This window comes from Zingiber officinale, chromosome 6A, assembly GCF_018446385.1.
Source record: "Zingiber officinale cultivar Zhangliang chromosome 6A, Zo_v1.1, whole genome shotgun sequence".
Lineage (NCBI taxonomy): Eukaryota > Viridiplantae > Streptophyta > Magnoliopsida > Zingiberales > Zingiberaceae > Zingiber > Zingiber officinale.
In genome coordinates, this window is record NC_055997.1 from 134,878,943 (window position 1) to 134,906,730 (window position 27,788).

The 27,788-nt window shown below is 34.0% G+C and overlaps 2 protein-coding genes across 4 annotated transcripts; both read left to right on the forward strand.

Moving 5' to 3' along the window:
- The first annotated feature begins 10,793 nt into the window (after positions 1-10,793).
- LOC121998243 (phosphatidylinositol/phosphatidylcholine transfer protein SFH11-like) lies at positions 10,794-24,405 on the forward strand. 3 transcript variants are annotated; one of them, XM_042553057.1, is made up of 13 exons: positions 10,794-10,834; positions 10,928-11,449; positions 11,598-11,697; positions 12,408-12,674; positions 17,255-17,332; positions 19,956-20,057; positions 20,126-20,175; positions 20,241-20,349; positions 20,444-20,587; positions 20,662-20,742; positions 21,954-22,043; positions 22,126-22,201; positions 24,037-24,405. In XM_042553057.1, the coding sequence occupies exons 2-13, from the start codon at positions 11,088-11,090 to the stop codon at positions 24,039-24,041; spliced, it is 1,464 nt and encodes a 487-aa protein (XP_042408991.1). In that variant the 5' UTR covers positions 10,794-10,834; positions 10,928-11,087; the 3' UTR covers positions 24,042-24,405. The 3 variants fall into 3 exon arrangements, with proteins under 3 accessions (XP_042408991.1, XP_042408992.1, XP_042408995.1); XM_042553058.1 differs by having other exon boundaries at positions 10,806-10,838; XM_042553061.1 differs by having other exon boundaries at positions 10,816-11,449; positions 20,444-20,545.
- A 452-nt stretch (positions 24,406-24,857) lies between these two features.
- On the forward strand, positions 24,858-25,566 carry LOC121994449 (14 kDa proline-rich protein DC2.15-like). The gene has a single exon (XM_042548479.1). It carries the CDS (start codon positions 24,911-24,913, stop codon positions 25,388-25,390), a length of 480 nt encoding a protein of 159 aa, XP_042404413.1. The 5' UTR covers positions 24,858-24,910; the 3' UTR covers positions 25,391-25,566.
- The last annotated feature ends 2,222 nt before the right edge of the window (positions 25,567-27,788 follow it).

Consider the following 27,788-nt stretch of genomic DNA (forward strand, 5'->3'; position numbering starts at 1 on the left):
CGTTTTAGTCTAGAGATGAATTAACAAGGACGTTGGGTGAGTAAATCACTTTTTTACTATATTTATTCCATGGACAAGTCTCTTCTTCTTCTTCTTCTTCTTCACCACAAGCAAAACTTTCTTCTTCCTCTTTTTCTTCTCCCCCTTCTTTTGCTTCCTACTAACAATAAAAACATCCAATTAATTTTGATCAAAACTATAACATAATCATTTAACAATTTTATCCAAAATTAAGCCTTTTTCCCTTCAAAATTTACAATTGAATACACAGAAACACTTTAAGAGGCTAACAAAGTACATCAATGTACTAAACTATTCAAAAATGATAATATAGTAATTTTGATTAAATTGCTGTATTGAATTTTTTTGCTTTATAAATTTGGAATATGATTAGATGAACACATCCCATCATACTTAAGTTTTGTTAAAATTGCTACATAGAAGTTTCCCTCTCAAAATGTGAATTTGAATAGAGGAATCTACTCTAAGGCTTTGGGAGGGTGGAAATAAAAACTATGAAAAGATTTTCACGGTGAAAACTCTCCCTTATTTATCTTATTATTATTTTTATTTACCTAATAGACAAATGAATTTATAAATCCATCTTTTTTTCACCCATTAGACAAATGGATTTATAAATCAGTCCATAAATATCAAATTTTCTTCCCAACTGCCTTTAAAACCAAATCTCTCTTCCCACCGTGAATGCGTCACTCGACCGATGGCAACCGCAGACAGTGGTCCCATGGGCGGCAACTCAGCGTGGCACCACTTGGGGCCATGCAAAGGAGCTCCAGTGCCGCCAGCACTCACTACATGGTCACACTTGCTGGTCTCGACGTTGCCACCACCTCCATTACCGCGGATGATGCCCCGAAGGCCACCGTGGTCCTCTGTTTGTGCTATGACAAAAGTAGCGCGATAAGCACCTTGGTCGTAGGCCGTGTGGAGATCTGACCATGCATAAGCACCTTGGCTGTAGGCCTTTGAGCCCGCGCAAGAAGCACTAACCAAATTTTGCAAATGCAGGAGAGTGTTGCACTAGGGAAGTCACTCAACAAGGAGTAGAAAGAGGTTCTCCTCTCCAAGCCCACAATCCTCACTCCATCAACGAGTATGAGAAGCTCCAGGGTCTCCTAGCATCGCCATCCAGGAGGAGCTCAACCGTGTCTCTTCTGCCACCGCCTTTGTCGTATCTCCTCTTCCTCCTCCTCCTCCTCTTTTGGTCTCTACCCCTCAAGAAGAAACCCTTATCCCTGTTGATGACAAGGAGGAGCCGGTTCGGGCCATGATTGACAATTTGACCTTAGCCTATTTTGCGTACATGTTCGATGTCAAGCTGCAGAGCAAGTTTGCGGCGATGATGTTGACTAGGACTCATGAGCATGGTTGCTGCTTGACCTACGACTATGTGACGGACGATGCCACCGACCTGCTAAGCGAGCAAGGGATCTTGATGCTATTGGTTATTATCTCTAATTGGTGGGTTTAATTGTAAGTTGTGCATATGGGTACAAACCAAGCTCATTAAAGTGATCTAACTTAGGTTTATTGGGTTTCAGTTGTTGGATGTAGATCAGCCGACCCCACCTAGTGGGAAAATGCTTGGTTGTTGTGAGTTGTTGGATGTAGATCTTGTATGTGTAGCACTTATAGTCCCATATCTATTATTATCTTCTAGATGATAATAGATGTCAACTTTATATAGGGATCTATAGTCTCACATCTATTATTTTCTATGAGCTGATAATAGATGCCTATTATATATAAGATTGGTCCTCAAGGGTTTAGGGAATCATCTTGACCTAGTTTCTTATTCCCCGTTGACAAGAAGTTTTATGACGTCGTTATCCCCTAAGCTCCTTAGAAGTTCCTCCCTCTTTGCTTCCGCTTCTTTTTCCTTAGGATCTTCTAGACGATGCTAAAGGATAAAGACATGACTCTTCAATCAGATTTTTTGTCATTAAGTTTATATATTTACTTTCTTATGCCATGTTTAATTGATGAAACTAGATCCTCTTATTCTTGTATTTCTTATATGTGAGTTCTTCATGTTTTAGAATTTATGCAGCTTAGGTTTTTACAAGAACTATCAATTGGTATCAGAGTCGGTTTTGTTTCGTCATTTTCATTGGCAATAAAGTTTAAGTTTTTCGTCGATTTGTTATTTATATGCTAGATCAAGTTTTTTCTAGTAAATAAAATTTTTTTGATTGACAAAAATTATATTATATAAGAGAAAACTAGGATAGACTTATTTTTTTTAATTTTTTGTGTTTCTAAGAAAAATAGGAAGAATGACGGAAACCATCGCAGTTTAACTTAATTTTAGGTAAAATTATGAAGCTTCAATTGATTACTTTGGTCGAGCAATCGATTATCAAGTAAAATTTTGAACAGAAACGAGACTTGATTGAAATCGATTAACTAATCAATTGATATTTTTAATCAATTAAGATTGAAATTAAACTATTAATAGATTAGAATTATTTTTAATCTTAAGGTTTTTTTCCCGATTAAATCTGTTTCATTGTGAAACACTAAAAAAAAAGCCAAACTATTTCGTTGAAACAAAAAAGAAAGAAAAAAAAATCAACGAAATGGTAAAGGAAAAAACCAGTAATTGCTTCATGCATTAAAAAAAATATTACATTAAATAATTTTTTATGAATAATTAAAGAATTGAATAATATTAAATATTTCTATTTAATTATAGTACTTAAAAAAGAAGTTTTAGTTTTTTAAAGGAGTAGTCCTATCTATAATCATATGATCGCATATAGTAAACTTTCAAATCGATTGGATCATACCAAACGATTACCATAAAGTATCAATCGATTAATAAGTCTAATTTTATATTGTTAAGACTGATTAAGTAATTTATGTGAGAATTAAGATCTTAGAATTTCTTGAGTCTATTTACACAACGTGCTACTAAGTTGAACTAATGTGTCGGTCCAAAGGAAGACACCTTAGGTATGTTTAGTGCATTTTGTGTTGGTAAATGTATATCTATGCTAAGAGTAATCATTCCAAAGAAAGGTTATTTTTATGCCAGATATATACTCAAAGTAGCCTACAACTATAGAACAGATTTATTTTATTCAGATCATGTATAAAAATATTTTGGCCTAAAAGAAAACATATTGCGTGGCAGATTAAAGTTGTTGTAAACTATAGACCAATTTATAACTCATATAAAGTGTTATATTATGCACACAATGAGTCGACTCAAAGGAAAACATATTGTGTGACCAATTAAAGTTTGAGTTATATCAGAGAGTATCACTAACAAATAATGTGTCGGCTCAAAGGAAGACACATTATGTTGTACTTGATATCTTATAAAGAGCCCATTTATGTGCATTTAAAATTTTATTTTATTTCCATAATTTTATGTTACTAATATATTCTTGACTTTAATTAAATCGTGAGCTTAAATAAATTTTTCTTTTTAATTTCAATGCAATCAGTAACTGCTAGTATTAATAACATCCCAACATTAATTGGTTTGAATTTTGCTGAGTGGGAAGAATATGTGATCGTAGTTTTAGATTGCATGGACTTAGACTATGCATTAAAGAATGATCACCTCGCATCTCTGACTAGTGCTAGTACTACAGAGCAGAGGGTTGAATTTCAGCTATGGGAGAAATCAAATCATATGTGTTTGTGTATCATGAGACTTTCCATACTAGCACTAATAAAGGGCTCAATAACAGAAGGAGTAGATGCTAGGAGTTTCTTGGGCCAATTGACAGATTGATTCACCTCAAATGAAAATGTCGAGATTATCACACTTCTTACGAAGTTGGTAACCGTGCGGTACAGTGGCAAAAAAAAAATATAAGGAAGTACATTATGGAGATGTCCAATATAGTAACAAGTCTGAAAGCACTAAAACTTGATATGTCTGAGGGTATGTTAGTGTATTTCATCTTGATGTCTCTGCCTGTACGGTTCACTCCTTTTAAGATACTATATAATATTCAAAAGGAAAAGTGGATATTGAATGAGCTCATTGCTCAATGCGTATAAGAGGAGAATTGAGACATCTGAGAGTGCTCACTTAGCATCTGGTTCTCAAAGTGCGAGCAAAAAACAAAAAAGGATCAATAATAAAGGAAAATGGAAACAAACTGTAGATTCTGGTGGCAATGACTATAAGGAGTATAAGAAGCAGGATAGATATTATAAGGACTATAAGGAGTATAAGAAGCAGGAGTATAAGTACACCAACTAACGTGTAAAGAAAGTAAACTTCTCAACTTTGTTAGTTCGGAAGTCAATTTAGCTATTATATCCACTGACACTTGATGGATAGATATTGGTGCTACTATTCACATAAGTGTCACTATGCAAAGTTGTCTCAGGTGCCGACTTCCACTTGATAGTGAAAGATACATCTATACAGAAAATGAAAAAAAGGCTAAAGTCAAGTCGATTGATGTTTTTTTGTCTTTGTTTAGGAACCAATGTCTTTTAGAATTTAGAAAATACATTTATTGTATCGTCTTTTTGATGAAATTTAATTTTAATTTTTTATTTGGACAAATCAGGTTATTCTTATTCATTTAGAAATGAACTTTTTAGTATTTTTTTTAATTCATTGTTGGTTGGTAATGGTTCCTTAGTTGATAAACTTTATAAATTGAACACCTTTACTCCTATGGTTGGCAACGTAATAATGCATAGTATAGGTACGAAACATAAATTGACTGACGAGAATTCTTCCATGTTGTGGCATAGACGCTTATGATATATATCCAAACAACGCCTAGAAAGGTTAATGTCATATGAAATTCTCGATTCCCTTGACATGTCAGACATTGATATATGCATAGAGTGTGTTAATGGATGACTACTAACAAAAGGAATAAGGGAGCTAGCCATTGTAGTGACGTTTTAGAGCTAACACATACGGACATTTATGGATCATTCCCTAAGGCATTTTGGAATGGACACACATATTTTATTAGTTTCATAGTCGACTATTCTAGATTTGGCGATCTATACCTTATTCATGAGAAATTATAATCTTTGGACATGTTCAAAATTTTTAAAGATGAAGTTGAACTTCAACTAGGTAAGAAAATTAAAGTCGTCCGATCTGATCGTAGAGGTGAATATTATGGTTGATATGATGGATTAGGAAAACAACGTCTAGGACCTTTTGTGAACTACCTTGCTGAGTATGAGATTATGTCTCAATATATCATGCCTGCTACACCCAGTCATAATGGTGTAACTGAGCGTCGCAATCGAACTCTAAAAGATATGATAACAAGTATGATGACTTTTACTTCTCTACCAGAGTCTTTGTGGGTGAAACACTCAAGACTACAGTTTACTTACTTAATAGAGTATCTAGTAAGACAGTAACTACCCATTCGATATGTGCATGGGTAGGAAGCCTAGCATTAGACATTTACACGTCTAGGGTTGTCCAACTGAAGCTAGGCCTTACAAGCATAATGAAAGGAAATTGGACTCAAGAACAGTTAGCTATAATTTTGTAGGATACTCTAAGAAGTCAAGAGGGTATAAATTTTATAATCCCTCTAAAAGATCTTTCTTCGAAACAGGAAACGCCAAGTTCATTGAGCACAGTGGAAGTGATAAGGTCAGGGAAGTACCCTTTGAGGAATGTGCTGGCAATCCTACTGTGATCACTACTAGTGTGATCAGTAGTGGTGTGATTACTATACCACACATTATAGGTATCACACATTCAGTGAGCGTAGTGAACCAAGATATTTTCATGGCATCTCCAATGCAATTAGAGGAGTCTGTTACTGAAATTGAAGTATTGCCTCATATTAATGAGCAAGTACCTCAACCACCTCAAACATAAGTGTCTTTAAGGTAATCCACAAGGGAACGAATAATCATGAATTCTCGTGATTATGTTTATCTCTAAAAGTATGTTTTTTGTTGGGGTTATAAGGTTGTAAACATAGTCCCACATTGAAAACATATGGGAAAAATCATGGGTTTATAAGAGAAAGATATCTCCATTGGTATGAGACTTTTTGGGTAGAACCCAAGAGTAAAAACCATGAGGGATTAGGCCCAGAGTGGACAATATCATGACATTGTGGAGATATCTAAATTCTTTTCGATCCTACAATTGGTATCAGAGTCCGGACTGTCACAAGTGTTATGGTCTAATTGAGCAATGTGAGTATAATATTGACCTCAAACAAAGAAAGTGAGGGCTCCTATGTTTGGATCAAGAGGACCAGAACTAAGCAGGAAGTCCTAGTTGCGGCTAGGCAAGGAAGTCCTAGTAGGTCGGGTGGACCGAGGGGCAGGAAGACCTGGTGGGTCGAGGATTGAACGTGAGAAGCCTGTGGTCCTTTGTTTGAGGGGGGGATTGTTGGGGTTGCAAGATTGCAAAAATAGTCCCACATTGAAAACACATGGGAAAGATCATGAGTTTATAAGAGAAAAGATATCTTCATTGGCATGAGACCTTTTAGGGGAGAGTCTAAGAGTAAAACCATGAGGGCTTAGATCCAAAATGGACAATATCATACCATTGTGGAGATATCTAAATTCTTTTCGATCCTATAATTTTGACATAATGTTAGAAAGTGATCTTACATCTTTTCAAGAAGTAAACAATGCTCTAACCATGAAAGGTGGATTAATGCCATGCAAGAAGAGTTGATGTTTATGGTAGACAATAACGTTTGAGAACTTGTCAGATTGCCTGAATGTAAGAAATCCGTTGGTTGTAAATGGATATTTAAAACCAAGCGGGATTCAAGGGGCAATATCAAAAAAGTATAAGGCTTGTCTTATTACCAAGGGATTCACTTAGAAATAAGACATTGATTATACAGAGACTTTCTCACCTGTGTCAACAAAAGAATCCTTTAGGATAATCATGACACTTATAGCTCATTATGATTTGTGTTGGTGCAATATCTCCTGAGTTAGGTTGACCAGGTTGACTCAAGCTTGAGTGCTTGAGTTTCAATGTTTGAGTTTTGATGTTTGACAATATATGGAGATTGCAGGAGTAATCGTCTAATTGAGGATATTGCTGATGTAATTCCCCTCTGATCAAGATTTGACTAGTTTGGTGTGAAGAAGAGTCAAGTAGGTTAAAATTGACCAGATACTTGACTGAGAAAATCGTAATGGGAAATTATGCAGTTGACCAGATCCTCTTATTCTTATATTTTCTATATATGAGAGTTTTTTATGTTTTGGAACTCATGCGACTTAAGTTTTTATAAAAACTATAACTATAAAATACAATATCGATGCTTGGCTCTTTTGTCACATCGTGGCCGATCTATTCAGGTGTCTTGCATAAGGACGCTCTCCATGCCTGCCTTCAGCACGGAAAGCTCTAGCTTATGAACGCTGATCAGCCTATCCAGCCTGGGACATTATCACTCATCTGTGGTTATATGTGGATGATAGGTTTCTTTTTCTGCATCGTTTGTTTGTTTTGACGTACATTCCGTGGACAATTTAGATTCTGGATTCAGAGAAAAGTCGGACTATCGTGTACTTTTCTTTTCTGCTCCTTTCCTACGAATATGTTTCTTTTCTCTTTCCCCTTTTTCCTAAGGTTTTTTTTCCTAAATAAATTCTTTCCCCTCTCCTTTCTATTATTCGGAGTAAACAAAGCATAAGAGACCATATTAGAGACTTAACTATACTTTCAAAATGATCAAATACTCAAAATGACCCTGTGTCAATTATATTCTTAAATAACTATATGATTTTTGTTTTAAAAATTAAATATGAGATATATGCATATATGAGGCTACTGGATCAAATTTTTTTTCCAAAAAAAATAACATTTGACAATTCTAAAATTTGATACATGACTATTTGAGTTTTTTAGTCATTTAAAAATATGAGTGAACTACCGTAAGTCCATAACCTTCCTTTTATAGTGTATTTTTATCTCTTCTTTTATTCACGATTTGGTTACTCAATTCATAGCAAATTAACTTTTCCATTAAAACTTTAAAGATTATTGGAGTTTAGATGCAAAGACTATAGTTTTTTATGGCATGTAAAATAATTTCCATCTTTTGTTTCATTTAATATATGAATAATCATCTTTTTTTTTTATTATTTCATTTTAAAAGAATATTAAGACGAAACATTCCATACCTTATCTGTAGGGACGTAAATAAGTCGGAATTGAGTCCAGTTTAATTGGGTTCAAATTTGTTTATTTATCTATTGAGCTGGCCATACACTAGTTAAGCCAAGTCGAATTAAGTTTTATGATATTCAAATTATTTGATAAGGTAACCGAGCTAAGTCGAATCGAGCTTAAAATAACTAAGTCATTAAAATGATTATTCAAATTTGGCTTGCTTTATATTTTTATGAGGTTGAGTTTGACTTAAGTTTGGTTCGTTTAGATGTTATCAAACTCTCAATTTAAATTTTTTATATTTTAATCTTATTTGATTAGTTACTAAGTTTGATAATATAAATTTGTTTATTCATTTAAAAACTTTCTTTATTTATTTAGCAAATTGATAAGAGTTTAATTAATAAATATGATCCACGAATATTATTCATGAATATTCTTCACAAACGTAATTTTTACAAACATGTTCATGAATATTGTTCACAAACGTTAACGAGTTGAACACATATATGTTCAATTTATTCGTTTAGTTAAACAAGTTGTTTAAGCTTGTTTATTTAATTGATCTTATGTATATTGAACAAACATATACAAGCTCTTATCAAGGTGGCAAAAGACGAATACGCTCGCCCCCAGTGCCCCCGCCAACCCGTCCCAGGGCCAACACGGAGGAGGTAAATCACGGGTGACTACTAGCCTTTGGAATAGTGACTAGAACATAAGGGAGGTATTTACCTCGGCTTTGCCGAGATTTGAACCCCAAATCTCATGGTGACAACACCTCATGTACTAGCCATTAGACCCATCCAAGCTCTTATCAAGTTGAATACTAAGATTGTTCATGAACGTTCAATTCATTTACAACCCTATTCAAGTTTATTAACTAAAAATCTTATTGAGTTTGGGCTTTTTATTAAGTTCAATTAACAATGTTCTTATTCTGATAAATTATATTAAAAATTCATCTAATACATAAAAATTAAATTATTTTAAAAAAATTATTATAAAAAAATATAAAATTATAAAATTTATAAATCACTATATTTTTATATATCTTACTATTTTATTAAAAATTTCCCCCTTTACTAATTAAGTTTGGCGAAACCTAAAATGAATTTACGTTAATACCCTTTTTTCTATTCACACTAAAAATAATTCCAAGATTTATTAGTAATTCCACAAGCGAAACAATCAGTGATCTAGAGTTCGAGACTGATCAGATGCGGTATATTATTATGAATTTTTCTCATCATTAATTTTCTTGGTTGTTTTATATAAAAAAAATATAGTTTTTTTGTTAGTCCCACATCTTAGAATTGACAACACTATGACAAAAGAAGCTTCTATAAATATTTTAGGCCAACAATATTGAAAAATATATTTTTCTTAGTTTTTTTACTAAGATAAGTATAATATTAAATTAAATTAATTTTTTTCATAGGGAAGCCATAAGGGCGACACTCGAAAATCTAAACAATTGAGATTTTCAAAAACCCAAATAATTCAGATTTTCAAAAGTCAGTACTTTACCCTAATGACTCTACTTTAGTTCAATGTGATTTCAATGTATTATATTACACACGCGACGTGTGTGCACGATCACTAGTTTAAATAAAAACTAAGACATAAATTTATAATTAAAATTTATATAAGGTATTAAATAAATTTATTCATCAATTATAAATAGGGATGTAAATGAACCAAACGGTTCGCGAGCTATTCGGAGCTCGATTCGGTAAAAAGCTCGTTCGAGTTCGTTCGTTTATCTTATCAAGCCAAGCTCGAGCTTAAGGATATTCAGCTCGTGAGCTTGCGAACATGTTTGTTTATAGGCTCGTGAGCCAAAAAAATGAGTCTTAAACTGAGCCAAAAAATGAGCTCTAAAACGAGCAAAAAAAAACGAGCTCTAAAATGAGCCAAAAAAACGAGCTCTAAAACGAGCCTTAAAATGAGCTTTAAAATGAGACAAAAAACAAGCTCTAGAACGAGCCAAAAACGAACTCTAAACGAGCCCGAAAACGAGTCTGAGCTCGCTTAACATGTTAGGCTCGTTAACTTTGATAATCGAGCTAATAACGAGCCGAGCTCGAATTGTTCGCGAGCTTGATAATTCTAAAACGACCCGAGCTCGAGTCTTGTGATAAAAGCTCGATTCGAGCTCGAGTCTGAAAATAACTTAAACGAGCCGAGTTCGAGCCTAATACTGTTCGGCTCGGTTCGACTGATTTACATCCCTAATTATACATGAACTTTATTTATTTATGAACATTAGCAAAGTAAGTTTGTTAGCGTTAAATTAATTTTTTTTTATATATTTTTTATTATTGAATTTTATCTAACAAATTAAACTTATTCATAAATTTATTTATAGACTTATTTATTTTTTATATCATCATGACTAACTAAAAGACCATAAGATTTTATCAAATTTTGATGGAGCCGGGGCAGATTAAATTGATCAGGATTGATCCAGGATCCGGGACAAGAGAATCCCTGTCCGTCTTCCTTAAAATTGATCGATTGGAAGGAATACTAACTAAAAAATATAAAAATTTATGAGATTTTTTAAACAAAATTTTCCTATAACCGTTTTAGTCAAAATTATTATTATTATTATTATTATTATTATTATTATTAATATTAATTTCAATTTCAGTCTCCAACTGCGCTTTGAAGTGGAAAGCTTTCGTGCCTTTCTTGGAAGTAGGTGAAAGACTCTTATTCCTCTCTCGACTCGATCGCTCCTTCGTCCATCGCACGCTTTCATATTCTTTGCTTTCTCCTTTTCTTCTCCAGATCATTTGAAGATGGAGGGCGATCTCCTTTCCATGGCTTCCACTCAGCGCTTGAAGTTATTCCAGGGAAGCCAGGCTTTTCCCTCCAACCTCCACCGCCTTCTTCTGTCAAAACTATCAATTCTGCGAAATTTAGGAGATAAAGAAAGCTGGTAAGCGAAATGAGTTCTTGGTGGAAGGGTAACTATCTTGCAGCCAGGTCCAATGGCGACTCTTCGAGGAGGAATTCGACGACCACTGAGGAACAGAAGCAGACGAGAAGGACGAACACGTTCTACGGACCTTTGGAATCGCATTGGCATTTTCCGGAGCCCGAGAAGAAGAAGCCCCCTTTGACTTCAAAATTTACCTTCAGGTCCTTGCAGAAATCGCTCACCAAGGTCAGCAAAAGCAACGCATTTCGCACGATGTTCCAAGGCGTCCACGATCCGAATGAGGAGAAAGTGGTGAAGTCGTTGAGGGACACACTGCTGTCGAAGGGCCAGCTACCTGAGAAGTATGATGACTACCATACGCTTCTCCGGTATGGCTAGAATACGTTTGTTAAGTAGCTGGAAGAAATTTCTCTTTTTGAATCCTTCTTATTATTATATTGATCATACATGGCCTAGTTCTATATCGTGTGAAAGAATTTTACTATTGATGCTATAGCTTTCTATTCTTCTCTGCAGATTTTTGCGATTGCGGAACTTCGACATGTCTAAGGCAGAGATCATGTTTGTTAATATGCTCAAGTGGAGAGATAGTTCTGGTGTTGATCTTATTGCAAAAGTAATATATTCCTGACATGTTTTTCTCCCTATGTGTTACTATGTGGGCGTTTCAATTCAACACCTCACGACTTTTGCTGACTTTGACACAAATATGATGAAACAAATAACAATTTTCATCCAATTTCTATAATAATATTCCTGTCGAGATCTTTTTCCTTGCAAACATTAAATCAAATGACAGATTGTTTGCGATGAGACAAATGGAATTTAGAGATTCTTGGCTCACATGCACCCTGCAAAGAAGGCATCTAAGTTTGAATTGATATTACTGATCAAAGTAATACCTGCACTTGCTTTTGTCACCTTTCAACTTTTGTTTATGTTTTTTTTTTGTACAATTTAACCTCATTACCTAGAACTATGAATTGAAACCCTCCCACCCCCTAGTCAACTTGGCGGTCGGCTATAAGTTGACCCTGTGATTTACCTCCCTTCACATAACCTGGGAACGGGCTGTGAGGGGCACCTGGGGTGAGCGTAATCACCTTTGCTACAATGAATTCATCAAATAGAATCAATCAACAAATTTTTCCTACCAACAATATCAGATTAAAGAACTTAGTTTATCTTATCTACCTAGCAGACTTTCTCCCCACGTGTTCATAGGAAAACCAATTTATAATACCTACTTTATCTTGCTGCATATTAACTCATATAGTAATTGTTTTCAGATGGAATTTATGCATACCTGAATGTTGCTTTTTGCAGGAATTCAAGTTTGAGGAGTATGACGCTGTGAAAAAATGTTATCCACATGGATATCACGGAGTCGATAAATACGGGAGACCATTATACATTGAAAGAATAGGTCTGGTGGATCTCAATGCCTTTTTCAACATAACAACATTTGATCGTTATGTCAAGTATCATATTTATGAACAAGAGAAAACAATGAACTTACGCTACCCCGCATGCTCACTTGCCGTTAAAAGGCATATAGCATCCACCACCGCTATTCTAGATGTCAAAGGATTGGTAAGCACTACACTTACCATTATTATTTTGCTAATCTTCCTTTCTTATTTTGGGTAAGTAAAATTCAGAAACTATCAAATATGGAATGTTTATTAGATTTAAATATTCTTGCTCATTGGAATATTGGGAAATGTACTATCCCCTTATTGGTTAAGGATATGTTCTTTCTCCCCATTTATGCCAGTCTCATTTGAGTCAATGCTATTCTGTCGGAGGATGAGAATATATCATTAGTTTTTTAAATTTTTTTTTCCTTAAGGACATCTTTTTTTCATGATCTAGAGATTCAAGCCAACTTTTGTTTAGTCTTTATTGTAAAATTCTTATAATATATAGATGTTCCATGATGTGTTAAATTGTTATTTGTACTAAGGCTGTTGCTTATTACTCAAAATTATAATCATGAAAATCTTATCAGTGGATTAAAAGGACCATATATCAAGATATGAAAATTTTAACATGTGCAATGCCATGCAAATTATTTATCTCAACATGTCAAGTTAGTAAAGAAATTTGCTGAATTATAAATTAGCTTCACCTGTAACTCCTCCCATAACAAATAAACCCCATCAGGGCCGGTCCCAAGCTTGGGTAAGGATGAGGGTTGTGTTAGGTTGTCAGTCAATGTAAAACAATAACAAATTTTATGTATAAATCTATCAAACTATTGCGCTAATGGTAGGATGTTCACCGGAAGGAACACGTTATAGGGTCCGACTGCAATATCATGGCAAAGACTACTACATCTCCATGAGAACTTGGTATAGTGTTAAATATGCAAAAGTTTTTATACCCTAGGTTTGATAAGAATAGACTTTATAGGAATACTGATTGTCTTAAATTTAGAACATGGAACATAGAAACTCACTAGCAAAGCAATGGAGGTTGTAAATATAATGATTAGAAGAAGAATTAATATTTTATATGTACAAGAAACAAAATTAGAAGGGGAGAAGTCAAAGATGATAGTGCTATGGTTCACATGATAGAGTAAAATGAGAAATGGAGTAATAATTATTGCAGTTTGTTAAGGGACGAAGTAGTAGAAATAATTTGGAAGGAAGATAGAATTATAGCTCTCAAGATAGTAGTAGCAAAAAAAACTTTTAATATAGTTAGCATATATTCACTTCAAGTAGGATTAGATGAAGATATCAAAATTAGGTTTTGGGAAGATGTAGATGAGGTAGTACAAAAAATTTTGACGAACAAGATGATTTTAATAGGAGATCTAAATGGGCATGTAGGAGATAGAAATGAAGAATATGGTTGGATGCATAGATGCTATGGTTCTGGAATAAGAAATAAAGAAGGAAAAAATATATTAGATTTTGTGATAGCAAATGAATTTATAATAGCTATATATTTTCAATAAGAGAGAAGAACATTTGATCATGCTCAAAAGTGGGAACAATAAGTCATAAATTGACTTTCTTATGGCCAAGAAGAGGGATAAAATAAAATTTGTAAAAATTGCAATGCCAATCCTAAAGAAAACTTATCCAACCAACATAGGTTGTGGTATTAGATACACGCCTCAAGCATGGTATAGTAGAATGAAAATATGCATTGCTTCTCAAATTATGTGGTGGAAGTTAATGTAAAACAAAGTAACTTCGAGGAGAGGGTACGAACACAAGTATTAGGAAAATACATGACGACTCAAATACGACATGGGATAAAAAGACATTAAATTTGAAAATGGTGTCCAAGAGTATACTTGGTGAGTTAAGAGGACCGACACCACCGAATAAAGAATCTTAATGGTCGAATGAGGAATATAAGCGAAAATGATAGGAAAATGAACAATCTATAAGTTATTACACACTTGTAAGAACAAAGAAAACTAAATAAGTAGGCAGTAGTCAATAATGAGGACAAAAAAGCGGTGAGTGAAGTCAAGAATAAAACTTTCGAACATTTGTATAGGTAGCTTGATTTAAAAGATGGGGAAAAGAATATCTATAAATTAACTAAAGCAAGAGAGAGAGAGAAACAAGGGATCTAACCCAAATAAGATGTATTAATGTTGAATCAAATAGGATACTAGTGAAGGATGAGAAAATAAAGGAGTGATGAAAGAGCTATTTTTATCAACTTTTTAATGAAAGTTTACATGACTTAGTGTAGGTAATTTAAGTAAGTTAGAGCAATATGGAAATTTAAATTTTTATTGGAAAATTCAAACTTCATAAGTAGAACAAACATTAAATGGGATGCAAAATGAAAAACAGTTGAATTGGATGATATTTCGAGAGAAGTAGGGCATTAAATGATTTATGAAGTTATTTAAGTTGATATTGTAAATGAAAAACATGTCCGATCAATGGAGGGTAAGTAATCTAGTCCCCTGTATAAAAATAAAGGAGATGTACAAATTGTGCAAATTATAGGGGCATTAAGATAATGAGCCATATCATGAAACTTTAGTAAAGAGTGATAGAAAAATGATTAAGGAAGGATACTTGATCAAAAATCAATTTTTTTGGTAATCTAGGTACCTAGGTCTTATAATCCGACTAATCTCGGAGGTAGTTGGCCCAGTCCCATGAAAGTTTCCTACCGATTACTAGGATAAATCTGGAAGCACAAGTGGCAGTCTGCACAATGACCTAGCGGTCCTAGTCTTTCAAATGCTGGAGGAGAATTTCTTGTGCTCCCTGGGTTTTAAATTGTGGGTGCATGGGGAGCCCCAAGGTGTGCTTACCACTACACTATAGCCCGGGGGCGATAGAAAATCAATTTAGATTCATGTCTGAAAGGTCGACACGATAAAAGTTATATATCTTCTTAAATAACTTATTGAAAAGTATCGAAAAAATAAGTAAGACTTACACATTGTATTCGTTGATCGAGAAAAAGCTTATAAGAGAGTTCTGAGGGAAATTATGTGTAGAATTCTCGAAAAGAAAAATTCTAGCATATATTGAAACAATTAAGGATATATATGAAAATATATCAACAAGAGTAAAATCTCTAGGCAAATTAACCAAAGCGTTTTGTATAAAGATAAGGTTACACTATGGATCAGGTCTAAGTTCGTATCTTTTTATACTAGTTATGGATGAACTACCGAGCACATCCAAGATATGTTACCATGATGCATGTTGTTTGCGAATGACATTGTTTTAGTTGATAAGATAAGAAGTAAATGCTAAGCTCTAATCGTGATAGGAAGTACTGAAGTGAAAGGTTTTAGGCTTAGTAGAGTAAAGACCGAATATATAGAATTTAAGTTTAATAGTATTAGATATAGCAGAGAAATTATTAGGATAGGAGATGATAAGTTAATTATAACTTGAGTATCTAACATTGCTTTTGTAAAAGGATGGAGGAGTTGATAAAGATGTTTTATATTATTTACAAGAAGGATGGTTGGAATGGAAGAGGGTGCTGGTGTTCTTTGTGATCGTAAGACACCTCTAAAGTTTAAAGGAAAGTTTTGCAAAACGACGGTTAGACATGCTATGATATATGAAGCTAAATGTTGGACTATAAAACAATTAGATGTGTAGAAAATGTGAGTCATAGAGATGAGAATATTAAGACTGATATGCAGACATACAAGGATGAACAAATAAGAAATGAGAATATTAGAGAGAAAATCAAGATGATATTTATTGAGGGAAAACCCAAGAGATGCGTTTAAGATGATATGAACATGTACTTAGGCGACCAATAAATCCCTAGTTAGACGATGTGAGAGCACGCCAAATACACATTAATTGAGGAAGAGGAGACCAAAGAAAATTTATTAGCAACAATAAAACATGATAAAATATATTTAAATATAGATGAAGATATAGTAGGGGATAGAACTCAATGACATAGAAGAATCCATATGACCGACTCCACTTAGCGGCATAAAGGTTTGGTTGTTGTTGTATTAGTTAGCTTCACCTATGTAACTATTGAATTTCGATAGATAGGATGAAACTTATTGCATCAGCCTGGTTCATATTCATTTAAGATTTGATGTCATTAGATAATATGATATTGTTAGTGGTAAAGTACATGCGCTTAGAATTGGTTCTCATGGCTGGTGAAATGTAAAGTAGGAGATGGTTACAACCATTTCCTTTCTAATTTCATCATAGATATTATTAATGTTCTGAGAAATTGCTAGACATCATCAATTGTAAAGTGGTGTGTTCAGCTTTGTCGATGGTACCTGCTATATTATATGGATTTCTGGTAATTAGGATCTGAATCATATGCCTTTGTTGTGTAAGTGTTAGTGTGCCTTGTCAACCTTCTGAAACTATCAATTTTTGAATGGCAATGAACTTTCTCAGAATCTGATTGATTTTGCACATTTTTTTTATTATGATCGTAAGAAAATAGCAAAAACATCAAAAAAGTTTTACTTGAATTTATTTTGATAATTGAGGGATTTTCATGAAACTGAAGCAGTGATTGTGATGTGTAGCTTGGTGGAATAGCTAACATTTATGACATACATCCTTATTAGCTATTATTAATCAAAACATGATTTAAAATTTTCCACATTCCCTTTTCATTATTTTCTGCAACCAAATAGTCAAAATGGATGCTGAGCACGTTTGAATCCATTGGTACAGGGTACAAACAACTTCTCAAGGCCAGCAAGAGAGATTTTCACAGAAATTCAAAGGATTGACAGCAATTACTATCCTGAGGTCTGGAAGAAATTAAGTAATTGAAAGTTTTTACTGATTTGATCATTATTTATTATTATGATATTTAAGGTGACAACTTAGAACCTTTTATTTAATTTTACCAATTGTGACCTATAGGTAAGGACTTAGGACCTTTTTGTCCAAGTTTGTGTTTCATGGTTTTTAGGCTCACCTCTTTCTTCTTAATAGGTAAGAACTTAGGACTTTTTATTGGTCTACCTTTTATGACTCATAGGCTCATCTCTTTTTTCTTGATAACTAAGGACTTAGGACCTTTTATTCAGATATACTTTTTATAGCACTTAGCCTCACCATTTTCATCTTCAGCTTGGTCATTGTAAAATCCTCATATATTCAACTTGCTCCAAACTGCTTCGCCTTGTTCTAGCTTAAATTCTATTACTATGCTTATGGCTTGGCTCAAACTCTTATCTGAGATTGAGGGATGGATTTTAGTGGAAATGATGGCATGCATTCAAAAGGGATTGAAAATTTCAATTACTCAAGAGTTTTCATAGTATAACATGGAAAATCTAAAAATGCAATTTAAGCATAAAATTGACAGATTGGTAATATGCCATGCTATTAAGTTCCTTCCCTTTCTAGTGGCGAGCTTAATGCTCTGTTTACCTAAAGGAGTGGACGATGGATGGATGGAATAAACCTTGGGGCATGGGAAGAGAATGGAAAGGGAAAGAAATCTCTTCCTCTGCATGCTTGTTTACCTTGATTGAGGAAGGTGGATACATGCAGTGTAATTTTTGTAACTGAAAAAGGGTACATGTGTCATTTTTTGGATATATGGCATAATTTTGTAAGTTAAAAAGGGTACATACGTCTTTTTTTTATATGGTGTAATTTTGTAAATGAAAAGGGGTACATGCATCATTTTTTTTCTATTTGCTGCTTTTCGTCCGATTTTGAAGTGATCGATTTTGGCTCTAAAACTATCTGATGGGTTGTGTTTCTCTTCCCTCTTAAAATTTTAATGAAGTAAACATAAACTTTTTCACTGTGGAAACTTTTCCTTAGTTTTGCTTTCCGCTCTCTCAAATAAACAGAGCATAAATGTCCCAGGGCACACCTTGGCTATAACTTAGTATGGACCTTGCCAATTTTTTGCCATTTATCCTTGTTTTGATGATCGTCTTTCTTTTACCCTTAAAGCAAGTTATTAACTTACCTATAAGTTAAAGTTCCTATCTTGTATGAAAGCACTGTATTTCTGCCAAATCACTATTTCTGACTTAAAAACCAAGCTAAATCCCTGAGCTATCTGGGTGGATATATTTTCTATAATAATCTGCTGCACATTTTTTTTGAATGTCTTTAGGTAATCCTTGAGAGAATCTACTTTTAATTGTCTATTCATTGTATGTGCTCACTATATGGGCACAAACTGTTCCTCCAGTGCATACACCCTCTCTAATGGCCTGTTTACTCTGAAAGATGGACAAAAGGAAAGATGAATTGCACAAGAGTCAAGGCATCGTTCCTTTTTACCTAGTGTAAAAATAATCCGCGGACACAAATCCATTTTTCCTCATTTTCTCATTCACCCTAAATGATTTTTCATTCTTTGGCCGGCGAACATCAAAATCCCCTGAGTCCTCTCAAAATCTTGTTGGTCAATTCCAGTGGCACTATAAGTACCATGCACTTCACTTACACATCGCTACATGGGAATCGCAATAGCGAAGGTTGCGAAATCACGACCACTGGCCACGAAATTGCAGTCGCTGCACAGTTGTGAGTTTAAGGCCGCAAAATTGTGGCTGTTGTATATAGCTATAAATTCGTGGCCACTATTTACAGCAGTGAGTTCGTACACGAGTTTGCGGCCACGTGGTCACAATCTCCTCCATCCACTCCTCAGGATAAACATAAGCATGCCACCATGGTGCTTCTTTGGCTTGAAAACCTCCGACACCTATTTCACAACTAGCTGAGACATTGAACACCTATACTTAAGCTACCATGATTCGTACTGCTAGAATTAGGTCTATTTTCAAGGTTCTATATTGTGCTTCATTATTAGTCACTGCAAATTGAAGTCTTAATGCCTTTTCTACAATATACCCCTTTGGGATGATCTACACCGCTCCAGCTCCTTTGTTCCTAGTGGTTAACTTATCTATATATAGTGACCAATCTTTACAAACTCTTTCATTTCAGTAATGAAATCTACCAAGACCACCTTCTTCATAGCTGATAGGTGAAGTATTTGTTACAGGGGTAGTTTGACAATACCCTATCATAAGCCCTTGGAAGTATGCTTGTGGCTTTCTATAGAAGTAACTCCTATTTCTTCAATAATCAGGTCATTGCACTTCTAAATAGTATCTCTGGGCTTCACTTGCTCCTTTTGTCCTTCCTTTTTTGGATTCACAAACTTCCTTAGAAAAATAGAGAGAGAAAGGGAGGGTAGGGTTACGAGGGAACATTGTTTAATGGGGAAAAACGCTTTTAAATGTTTCTATAGTTGAGTTGTTAATTCTTAGTAATTTTAACATTTTGAATTAAACCTAGGATAATTATTTATAAATTGCCTGTTTAATTATGGTATTAGTTGCATTTGGCTATTTGTGATATTATTAATTTGTGACCACTTTGCTATTAACAGACTCTCAACCAGCTATACATTATTAATGCTGGACCAGGGTTCAAGGTCCTCTGGAAAATTTTAAGTGCTTTCTTCGACGTCCGGACATTGGCAAAGATACAGGTGAATATTGAGCTTTGTATTCAGAAATAGTCTATTGTCTATCAATCTGATTAAATTTGACCAATCAGATTCTAGGTACTAAATATCAGGATAAGCTTTCTGAAGCCGTGGACTTGAGGTACATGTGATTTTAACAATAATAATTTTGTGCAATGAGCTAAAATCCATTCTGTATATTCTCAGTAAGTTACCCGATTTTTTGGGTGGAAATTGCAAGTGCTATGAACATGGAGGTTGCTTGATGAAAGACAAAGGGCCATGGACTCACATAGACATTATCACCAAATTGATGGTGAATTTCTGATGTACATGGTCCATTCATTAATCAAATTCAGTATGGAAAAACTCTAAATTTTTTTATGCTTTTGATGATCATTGTTCTTCAGGATGTGTTTAATAATGCGGAACAATTAGCAGATAATGTGGAACAATTAGCAGATGAACCAAGTGGCACAGAAGATCTTGAAGTCCTTAGTTCCTTTCAAAATGTAATTCCTTTTGGACAAGCATACAACCCAATAAGTATACAAGTATAACTTTTTGATTCCTAGGAAAAGGTGTTTTTAATTATTTTCAAAATGCTTTGGTCACTTTTGGATCACAGGGGTCATCAAATCGACGACTTAGATCGAGTTCTATTAGAACACTTTCTTCAAAGATGGATGATGCACCAGAAAATTATCTTGTAAGTGTTTTTTATTGGAGCTTGCATCATGCAGATGGCTAAAAAAATTCAAACATATTTTCTTTCTCATGTGTCTCTTAATAATTTAGGTAGTAACATCTTGGGAAATCTGACTTACTGCTCATCTCATATTCTAGTTGTTGACTAAAGGGAAATGCCAAATGCATGTTTGAGAAAATATATGTAAAATTTTGTATGATTTGTCATTCTAAGAAAATCGTTAGGGATGCCACAGTTTAGTTGACTAGACTTCATCACCTCAGTTCTATTTATTAATATGGATACATACATTGTACGGATGATTGTTGTCTGAAATAATGAAATAAATTTTACAAGAAGTTGTTCCTTCTAAGATGGATAATCCTTTAGGCATCAAGGTAAGATCAGAAAAGATCAATCAATCACTATTAAAATCTTTATGGAAGAACAAGATGTCAACAAAATCACTTGGGATTAACAAATTGTGTGATCTTTTTGATGATTGTTTTCTTCTAAATTTTGTTTTTCTTTGGTTTAAACCTGTCAAAATTTTAAATGCTTTCTGCTTTTTGGTTCACTGGGTTGATAAAAAAAATACTACTGTTGATACTTATAACAATGATAAAAATACCTACCGTAAGATATTATAAGGTTAATAATTTGGAAGGATACCATTCTTTATACGGAAACCAATTATTAATACTATACTGATCTAATTCCAATATATTCCTCATCATTTCTTTCAAATTGACATCTTCACAAATCACAAAGGACATGAATTCGGGATTTTGATATGCGAATTGGCTTTTTAATTGTCAGCCTTGAAAGGGGTTGGTATTCAGTGAATTCACATAATCTAGGTTGCTATTGAGCTAAACTTATTACACCATCATAGTCAGGATTAGCAACAGAAATATTAGTCTGTCATTTATCAATGCTGAAAAGTTACACATCATGAATTCTTCAGGAATACTGTTTCAAGATGTTACAATGAACTTCTCTTCCCTTGGATCATAATGCCATATTTGTTACATAAGAGGTGTAGTGAGAATGACTAGATTTGTAGAGATAATAGTAAAAGCACATGCAGATGATCAAGTTCTTCATATTCTAGGAAACATGACTTTTAGTGATGTTGAAGTCTAATGACTATAATTGTCATGATTATCTAATATGAAGATAATAATATATCATTTTAGTTGTTTACTAACATATAAATAAATATGTTGCAGGAAAATACAAGTGGAAAACAATATACGAAAAATAAGCACTTAAAGCAAAAGATAAATGAACTGGAAGAATGGTTGGTGGACACTGATGAGGTACAGTACAATTGTTATTTTCAACAATCTTTAGGGGTAATAAGTCTTGAACTAATTTTTTTTTTGTGTTTATTCCTCTTAGATCTTGCAACTACTGAACTCTAAGCAGCAAGAACTTGCTGATCACATAGAACAACTCAAGAAACTCAATGACCTAGGTAACGAACTATTCAATGTAGTTCAATTTATTTATTTATCTATGCTTTGTGGGTTTTAGTTATACCAACCACTACGACCACTAGTTGTACATTCTCTTTATCTATCCGAGTTATGTGGCAAATTGATTCATTAGAAGTTTGTCAACTATAGTAGTCTTGTTCGAACTTCAGTTGGGAATTGGGTTAGCGGAACTTAAGTTAGGAGGATTGGTACAACACCACGATTGAATCATTTAATCACCCAAAAATTAAGACAAAATTGGAATTACAATTACTAGAATTTTGGCAGGAAACACTAGAAGGGAAAAATTTTAGGTTTAGTAGAATAAAGACATAATGTATGGAATTTAAGTTTAGTAATATTAGACGTAATGAGATATTTATTAAGATAAGAGATGACAAGTTGTCCGGAATTGAGAGGTTTAAATATTTAGGATTATTTTTGCAAAATGATGGAGGGATTAAGAGAGATGTCTTGCATAAAATATAAACAGGATTGTTGCATAGAATACAAGCACATGCTCAAGCCCGTGCTCTTGTCCTTGCCCATCTTGACTTGGACTAATAAAACAACATAAATTTGATTTTCTCCATCACCAACTTAAACATTAATTTCTTATTCATTTGGTATTGATTTTGAGAAATTTATGACAATCTACTTGCAAAATAGATAGTTGATGCCAACCATTTTATTACATTGAGAAAGTAGCTTGTGGATTTGAATCTTTCATAGTGAACCATTATTGGATTTACTTGGTTAATCACTGAGCATGATTACCTTGAATTATTTAGTCTTTTGTATAAAACAAGACAATTATAGCTCACACAATAACCCCTACATATTATTGTTGTCACTATGTCTGTTTAGCTTGTGGACAACACTTGATTCATAAGTCCTTTCAATTTGAAGCGGTCACATTTTATACCCTACTTGATATAAAAAAAAAACATTAAAAGCATAGCTTAACCTCTTACACATTGTAGGTTGTACCTTGCTATCCTAACCTCTTGCCCTTTGTAGGTTGTACCTTTCTATCCTTAGAATGGACAGGGAGTGCTTCTCCTAGGTTTCTTTCAAACTCTTGTAACTTAATTATGCTTTTAGAATCTCGTGGATTAAGCCAAAATTAGGTCAGAGAATGTCCAAGTCGGAGACAACATTTTTTTTTTTTTGCCTTTGATGGAATCCAAGGTTTTCTCTTACAAGTGGAGTTGTCCCCCTTCTATAAGCTCTAGAAGTGAATGTATATCCAAAGACTTCATGTGATGCATCATCTAATTCCCAAAGAATCTATCTATTCTCTATTTCACTGGCTCATACCTCTACCTAGACCTGCATGACTGCATCACCTCTTGGTTCTTTGTTCACAGCATCTATGCTTGTGTCACCTACACGTATTATTCCATCTAATGGTAGCAAAAGTATTGAGATTTTGTTTTACCCTCTTCATAGGGTTACTAATATCCAACTTACATGTACATCATAGTATTTCGCTGGCCTTCTGTAATAATACTCATATCATTATCACTTGACGACTTTTATGTAGCTCGATGAAAGTAAATTTGCCTAAATATATGCAGTTACTACATTATGTTTTTTTTTTTTGTTTTTTTGGGCTACGGCCTAAATATCATCTCAGTTAAGACAAAAGGGCAAACAAGTTTAAAACACTAGAAGGTAATGCCACAAATTTGTTAAACCACACATGCAGAAAAGTGGTATGAGAAGCTTAAATATGTCCCAATCACGGTTGGTTATTACTTGTTTTTGCTGCTACTCTTTGATCAACTTCGTTAATTGAATTAATAATTATTTCTTTTGTTTTTTTATCCAGTTTGAAGTGTGTGATTTCGAGCATTTGGAGATTCATAAAAGTGAAAAATTATTAAATAAGCTCTACAGATTCTATCAACTCCGGTTGGTGTGCATGCTATTTCGGATAGAATTTTGGCGGTTGCTACGATCGATGTGAAGTTGCTCCAGTTCGCTGTGGAATTGGATTCCACTTATTGTAGAACGAGGGAAAGATTCTTGCTTAATGGGAATTACCAACATTCTTATGTGTATTATATTATTATTCATGACATTCTCATACCGTGCAAATTTCTCGAAACTATCACCAAAAAAAACAGCTAGTAATTGTGTATGAATACTTAACTATGTACAATGATGAGCGATCAAGGGGATGAAATATTCGCAATTCTATACTATGTTCTTAAAGATATATGAACTGATCAGTGAGTATAAAGCTGTACTTCATCTTAGACAAAAGGATATTATGATTTGATGCTACCTAAAGTTTTATTTGTAGCAAAATTGTTTCTGAAAGTGTATGTTTATTAGCAAGATCAGCAGGGTTTAAATTATGTGAATGAAGTGTGATTACAAATCCTTCATTAAAAAAAAAAAGTTGCTAATATGACTTCACCTATTAACATGTATAACAACAAGTCTGTGATGAGATGCGAGCTGATCAAGAAGAACATGCATATCCAGTTAAATACCATCTCACCTTAATTTTTTAGACATTTTGTTTTTGTTTTAAGCATTCATGTGATCATTAAATATAAAGAAAACAAAGAGGCAAATTGAAAATGTCCAAGTACGCGTACTATCTTCTTATAAATATTAATAGCCGGGCGCATTCCCCAGCACAGCATCGTAGTGTCCCTCTACTGTTGCAGCTTCACGGCAGTAGCTTGTTGCTCATGGAGTCCATGCCCTCCAAGTTGTTGACCTCCCTCGCTCTCTTCCTCGCCACCTTAAACCTCAGTGCTGCCTGCGGTGGTGGCTGCGGCGGCGGCGGCGGCGGCGGAGGAGGCGGAGGCGGAGGCGGAGGCGGGGGAGGCATTGTCCCAATACTTCCCGCTCCTTCCCCGCCGAGCCCGTGCACCAGGCCTACCCCGACGCCGAGCCCCGGCAGTGGGGGCAGGTGCCCGCGCGACACGCTGAAACTGGGCGTCTGCGCCAATGTGCTGAACGGGCTGATCAACGCGACCGTGGCGGCGCCGCCGAGAGAGCCCTGCTGCCCTCTCATCGACGGCCTGGCCGACCTGGAGGTGGCGGTGTGCCTGTGCACCGCCATCAGAGCCAACATCCTCGGCATCCACCTCAACATCCCCATCGACCTCAGCCTCATCGTCAACTTCTGCGGCAGAAACATCCCCAGGGGCTTCCAGTGCAATTAATTTGATGATCACTATCGTAAAGTGCATGCTAATTGAATTTAATAATTAATCTTGTCGTCCGTACGTCTTAGTCGATCGTGTTGTATCGTTGCTTAAATTTGGCATTTGGCATCATTGTTTTCGAAGCTTTCGTTTGTAGGATCTATCTATCAATAAATGCATGGATTTCAGAGTAACATATTGTGATACAATATGAAGTTTCATTTAATCCCATAATTGTTTTATATTAAAAGTAGTAAAATCATTTGAAAAAAGCTTAATATTATCGATTACCATGTGCAAATTAATTATAACTTTCTCATTAAAATAAACTCTTTTGATACAATAAATTAAAATATTGATAGTTTACTTAAGCTATCAAGAGCGCACAATGGTCAAGCTTAGCTAATTTAAAAATAAGTTAAAATATATTTAGGAAAATTGACCTTTTTTTAGGTATAAGGGAATCTAATTCATTGATTTTAAAAATGCAAATTGATTGCAATTGACATAAAATAAGTGTAAATTAATTATATGAAAAATTTGACCATTATTAACATTTACACATCGTCTTACAAGTTGAACGTATTAGGCATCCTTGCACTTTATAAAAATTATTTTTGAATTTCATTAAATTGCGACATGATTTATAATCAACTTGCTCCTTCAAAATTAATAATTTCGAGCTCTTAAACGCCCAAAATAGAATATTATATTTTTATGTAGAATGAATTTATTTAAATAAAAAAATCCAGTTGCAAATTATTCTATAATATATCTACTGCTATTTGTGAATTTTAAAAATACAAGTTGATTTGTAAGCGTCTTCAAAATTAAAACTTTTTAACTATTATCAGCTTAATTTTAAATTCCTTAAATATAATGTTAACACTTTCTACAATCCAATTAAATGTTTAATTATTTAGTTGAAAAATCCAATAATAGGTTAATTATCTCTTTAATCTGTAAGTTGATTTGCAAATCATTTTGAGTCTTCAAAATTAAAGATGTTGATTATTATGAGCTTCTCAATGCCTTATATATATCCTACACACTCATGTACAGACAATCTGTGAAACCCTAGTGTTAGTTTTTTTAAAAAAATTTACTCCCTTTAGCCTAATTTTTTTTAAAAAAATTAACACTAGGTAGGTGCTCATAGATTATTCATAAATGGATATGCACGATAACAAAACATATATATTATCAAATAAATCTTGTTAATAAGAAAATTTGACCAAAAGTTAAGATAGCTTGTAAAAGAAGTTACATCTCATATGATTTAAGGATATATTAAAGGATAGTTCGGTACATAAAATTCTTATCAATATGAGATTCCGAGAAAGGATTATTATAGGTAGTCTAAATTATTATAAAATATTATTTTTAAGATTTGATTTGAATCCGTGATCGATTAGGTCACACAATCATCTTATCCTGCCTGGTAAGATAATGCTCTGATTGAAAAAAAAAAAGAATTATAGATCTCAATTAATTTGTAAATTAAGGCTGTATTTTAATAAGTTATCCAGTCTATCATTTAATTCAAATTTAGTTTGTTGCCAGGCTAGACGAGAAGAGAACAGCAGCAGAAACTTACGTTTGCCTGCCCGTGACTTGGCTTTTGCGTTTGCCTGCAAGTGTTCCATCATCCATCGTATCCATCCATCCAACCATTTCCAGGATCGGCTTTAAAATAAACAGAAAATGGTACTCGTTTGTTTGTTTGATTTTAGGTGGCAATCGCATGCAAGCTGGCTGGCAGCACTGTCAAGTCCGTGACCTTCAACTTTTTATCTCTTCGATCGATATATCTTCCGATCCATCAAAATGAAAACTAGATTAAATAAATAAATAATTAATTACTACTACAGGACGCCAAAGTATTATTGAAGTAGCACTTGTTAGATACGACTATTCTCTATCTACTACCTTTGTCGTACTGTACACAGTGGAACGTTTGGCTTCTGACAATGAAACATAAATTATTCTCTTAATTTCTTTTTCGTGCTCCAGTCAGTAGTAGTAACTCTATTCTTTGTTTCCTTAATTACATGTTAGCAATGTGCTATGCTCTAATCTATTAATTCAAATATGCTATTAGAAAAATACTAATTTAGTGACAAATTTTAACGATAAAAAAATTTCGTCACTGATTAGTAACAAAATTTACGATGAAAATAATAATGTTGTAAATTAGCAATGAAATTTGTGACAAAAATAAATTTGTCTCTAAATTAGCAACACAATTATTTTGTTGTAAAATTTATTGTTAAGATTATATTTATCATAAAATTCGTAATAAATTAGCAACGAATCCCGAATTCATCGTCAAATTGGTGACGAATCAGGAATTCGTCGCTAAATCTGATTCGTTGCCAAATTGGACGAATTCAAGATTAGTCGTCAATTTTAAAAT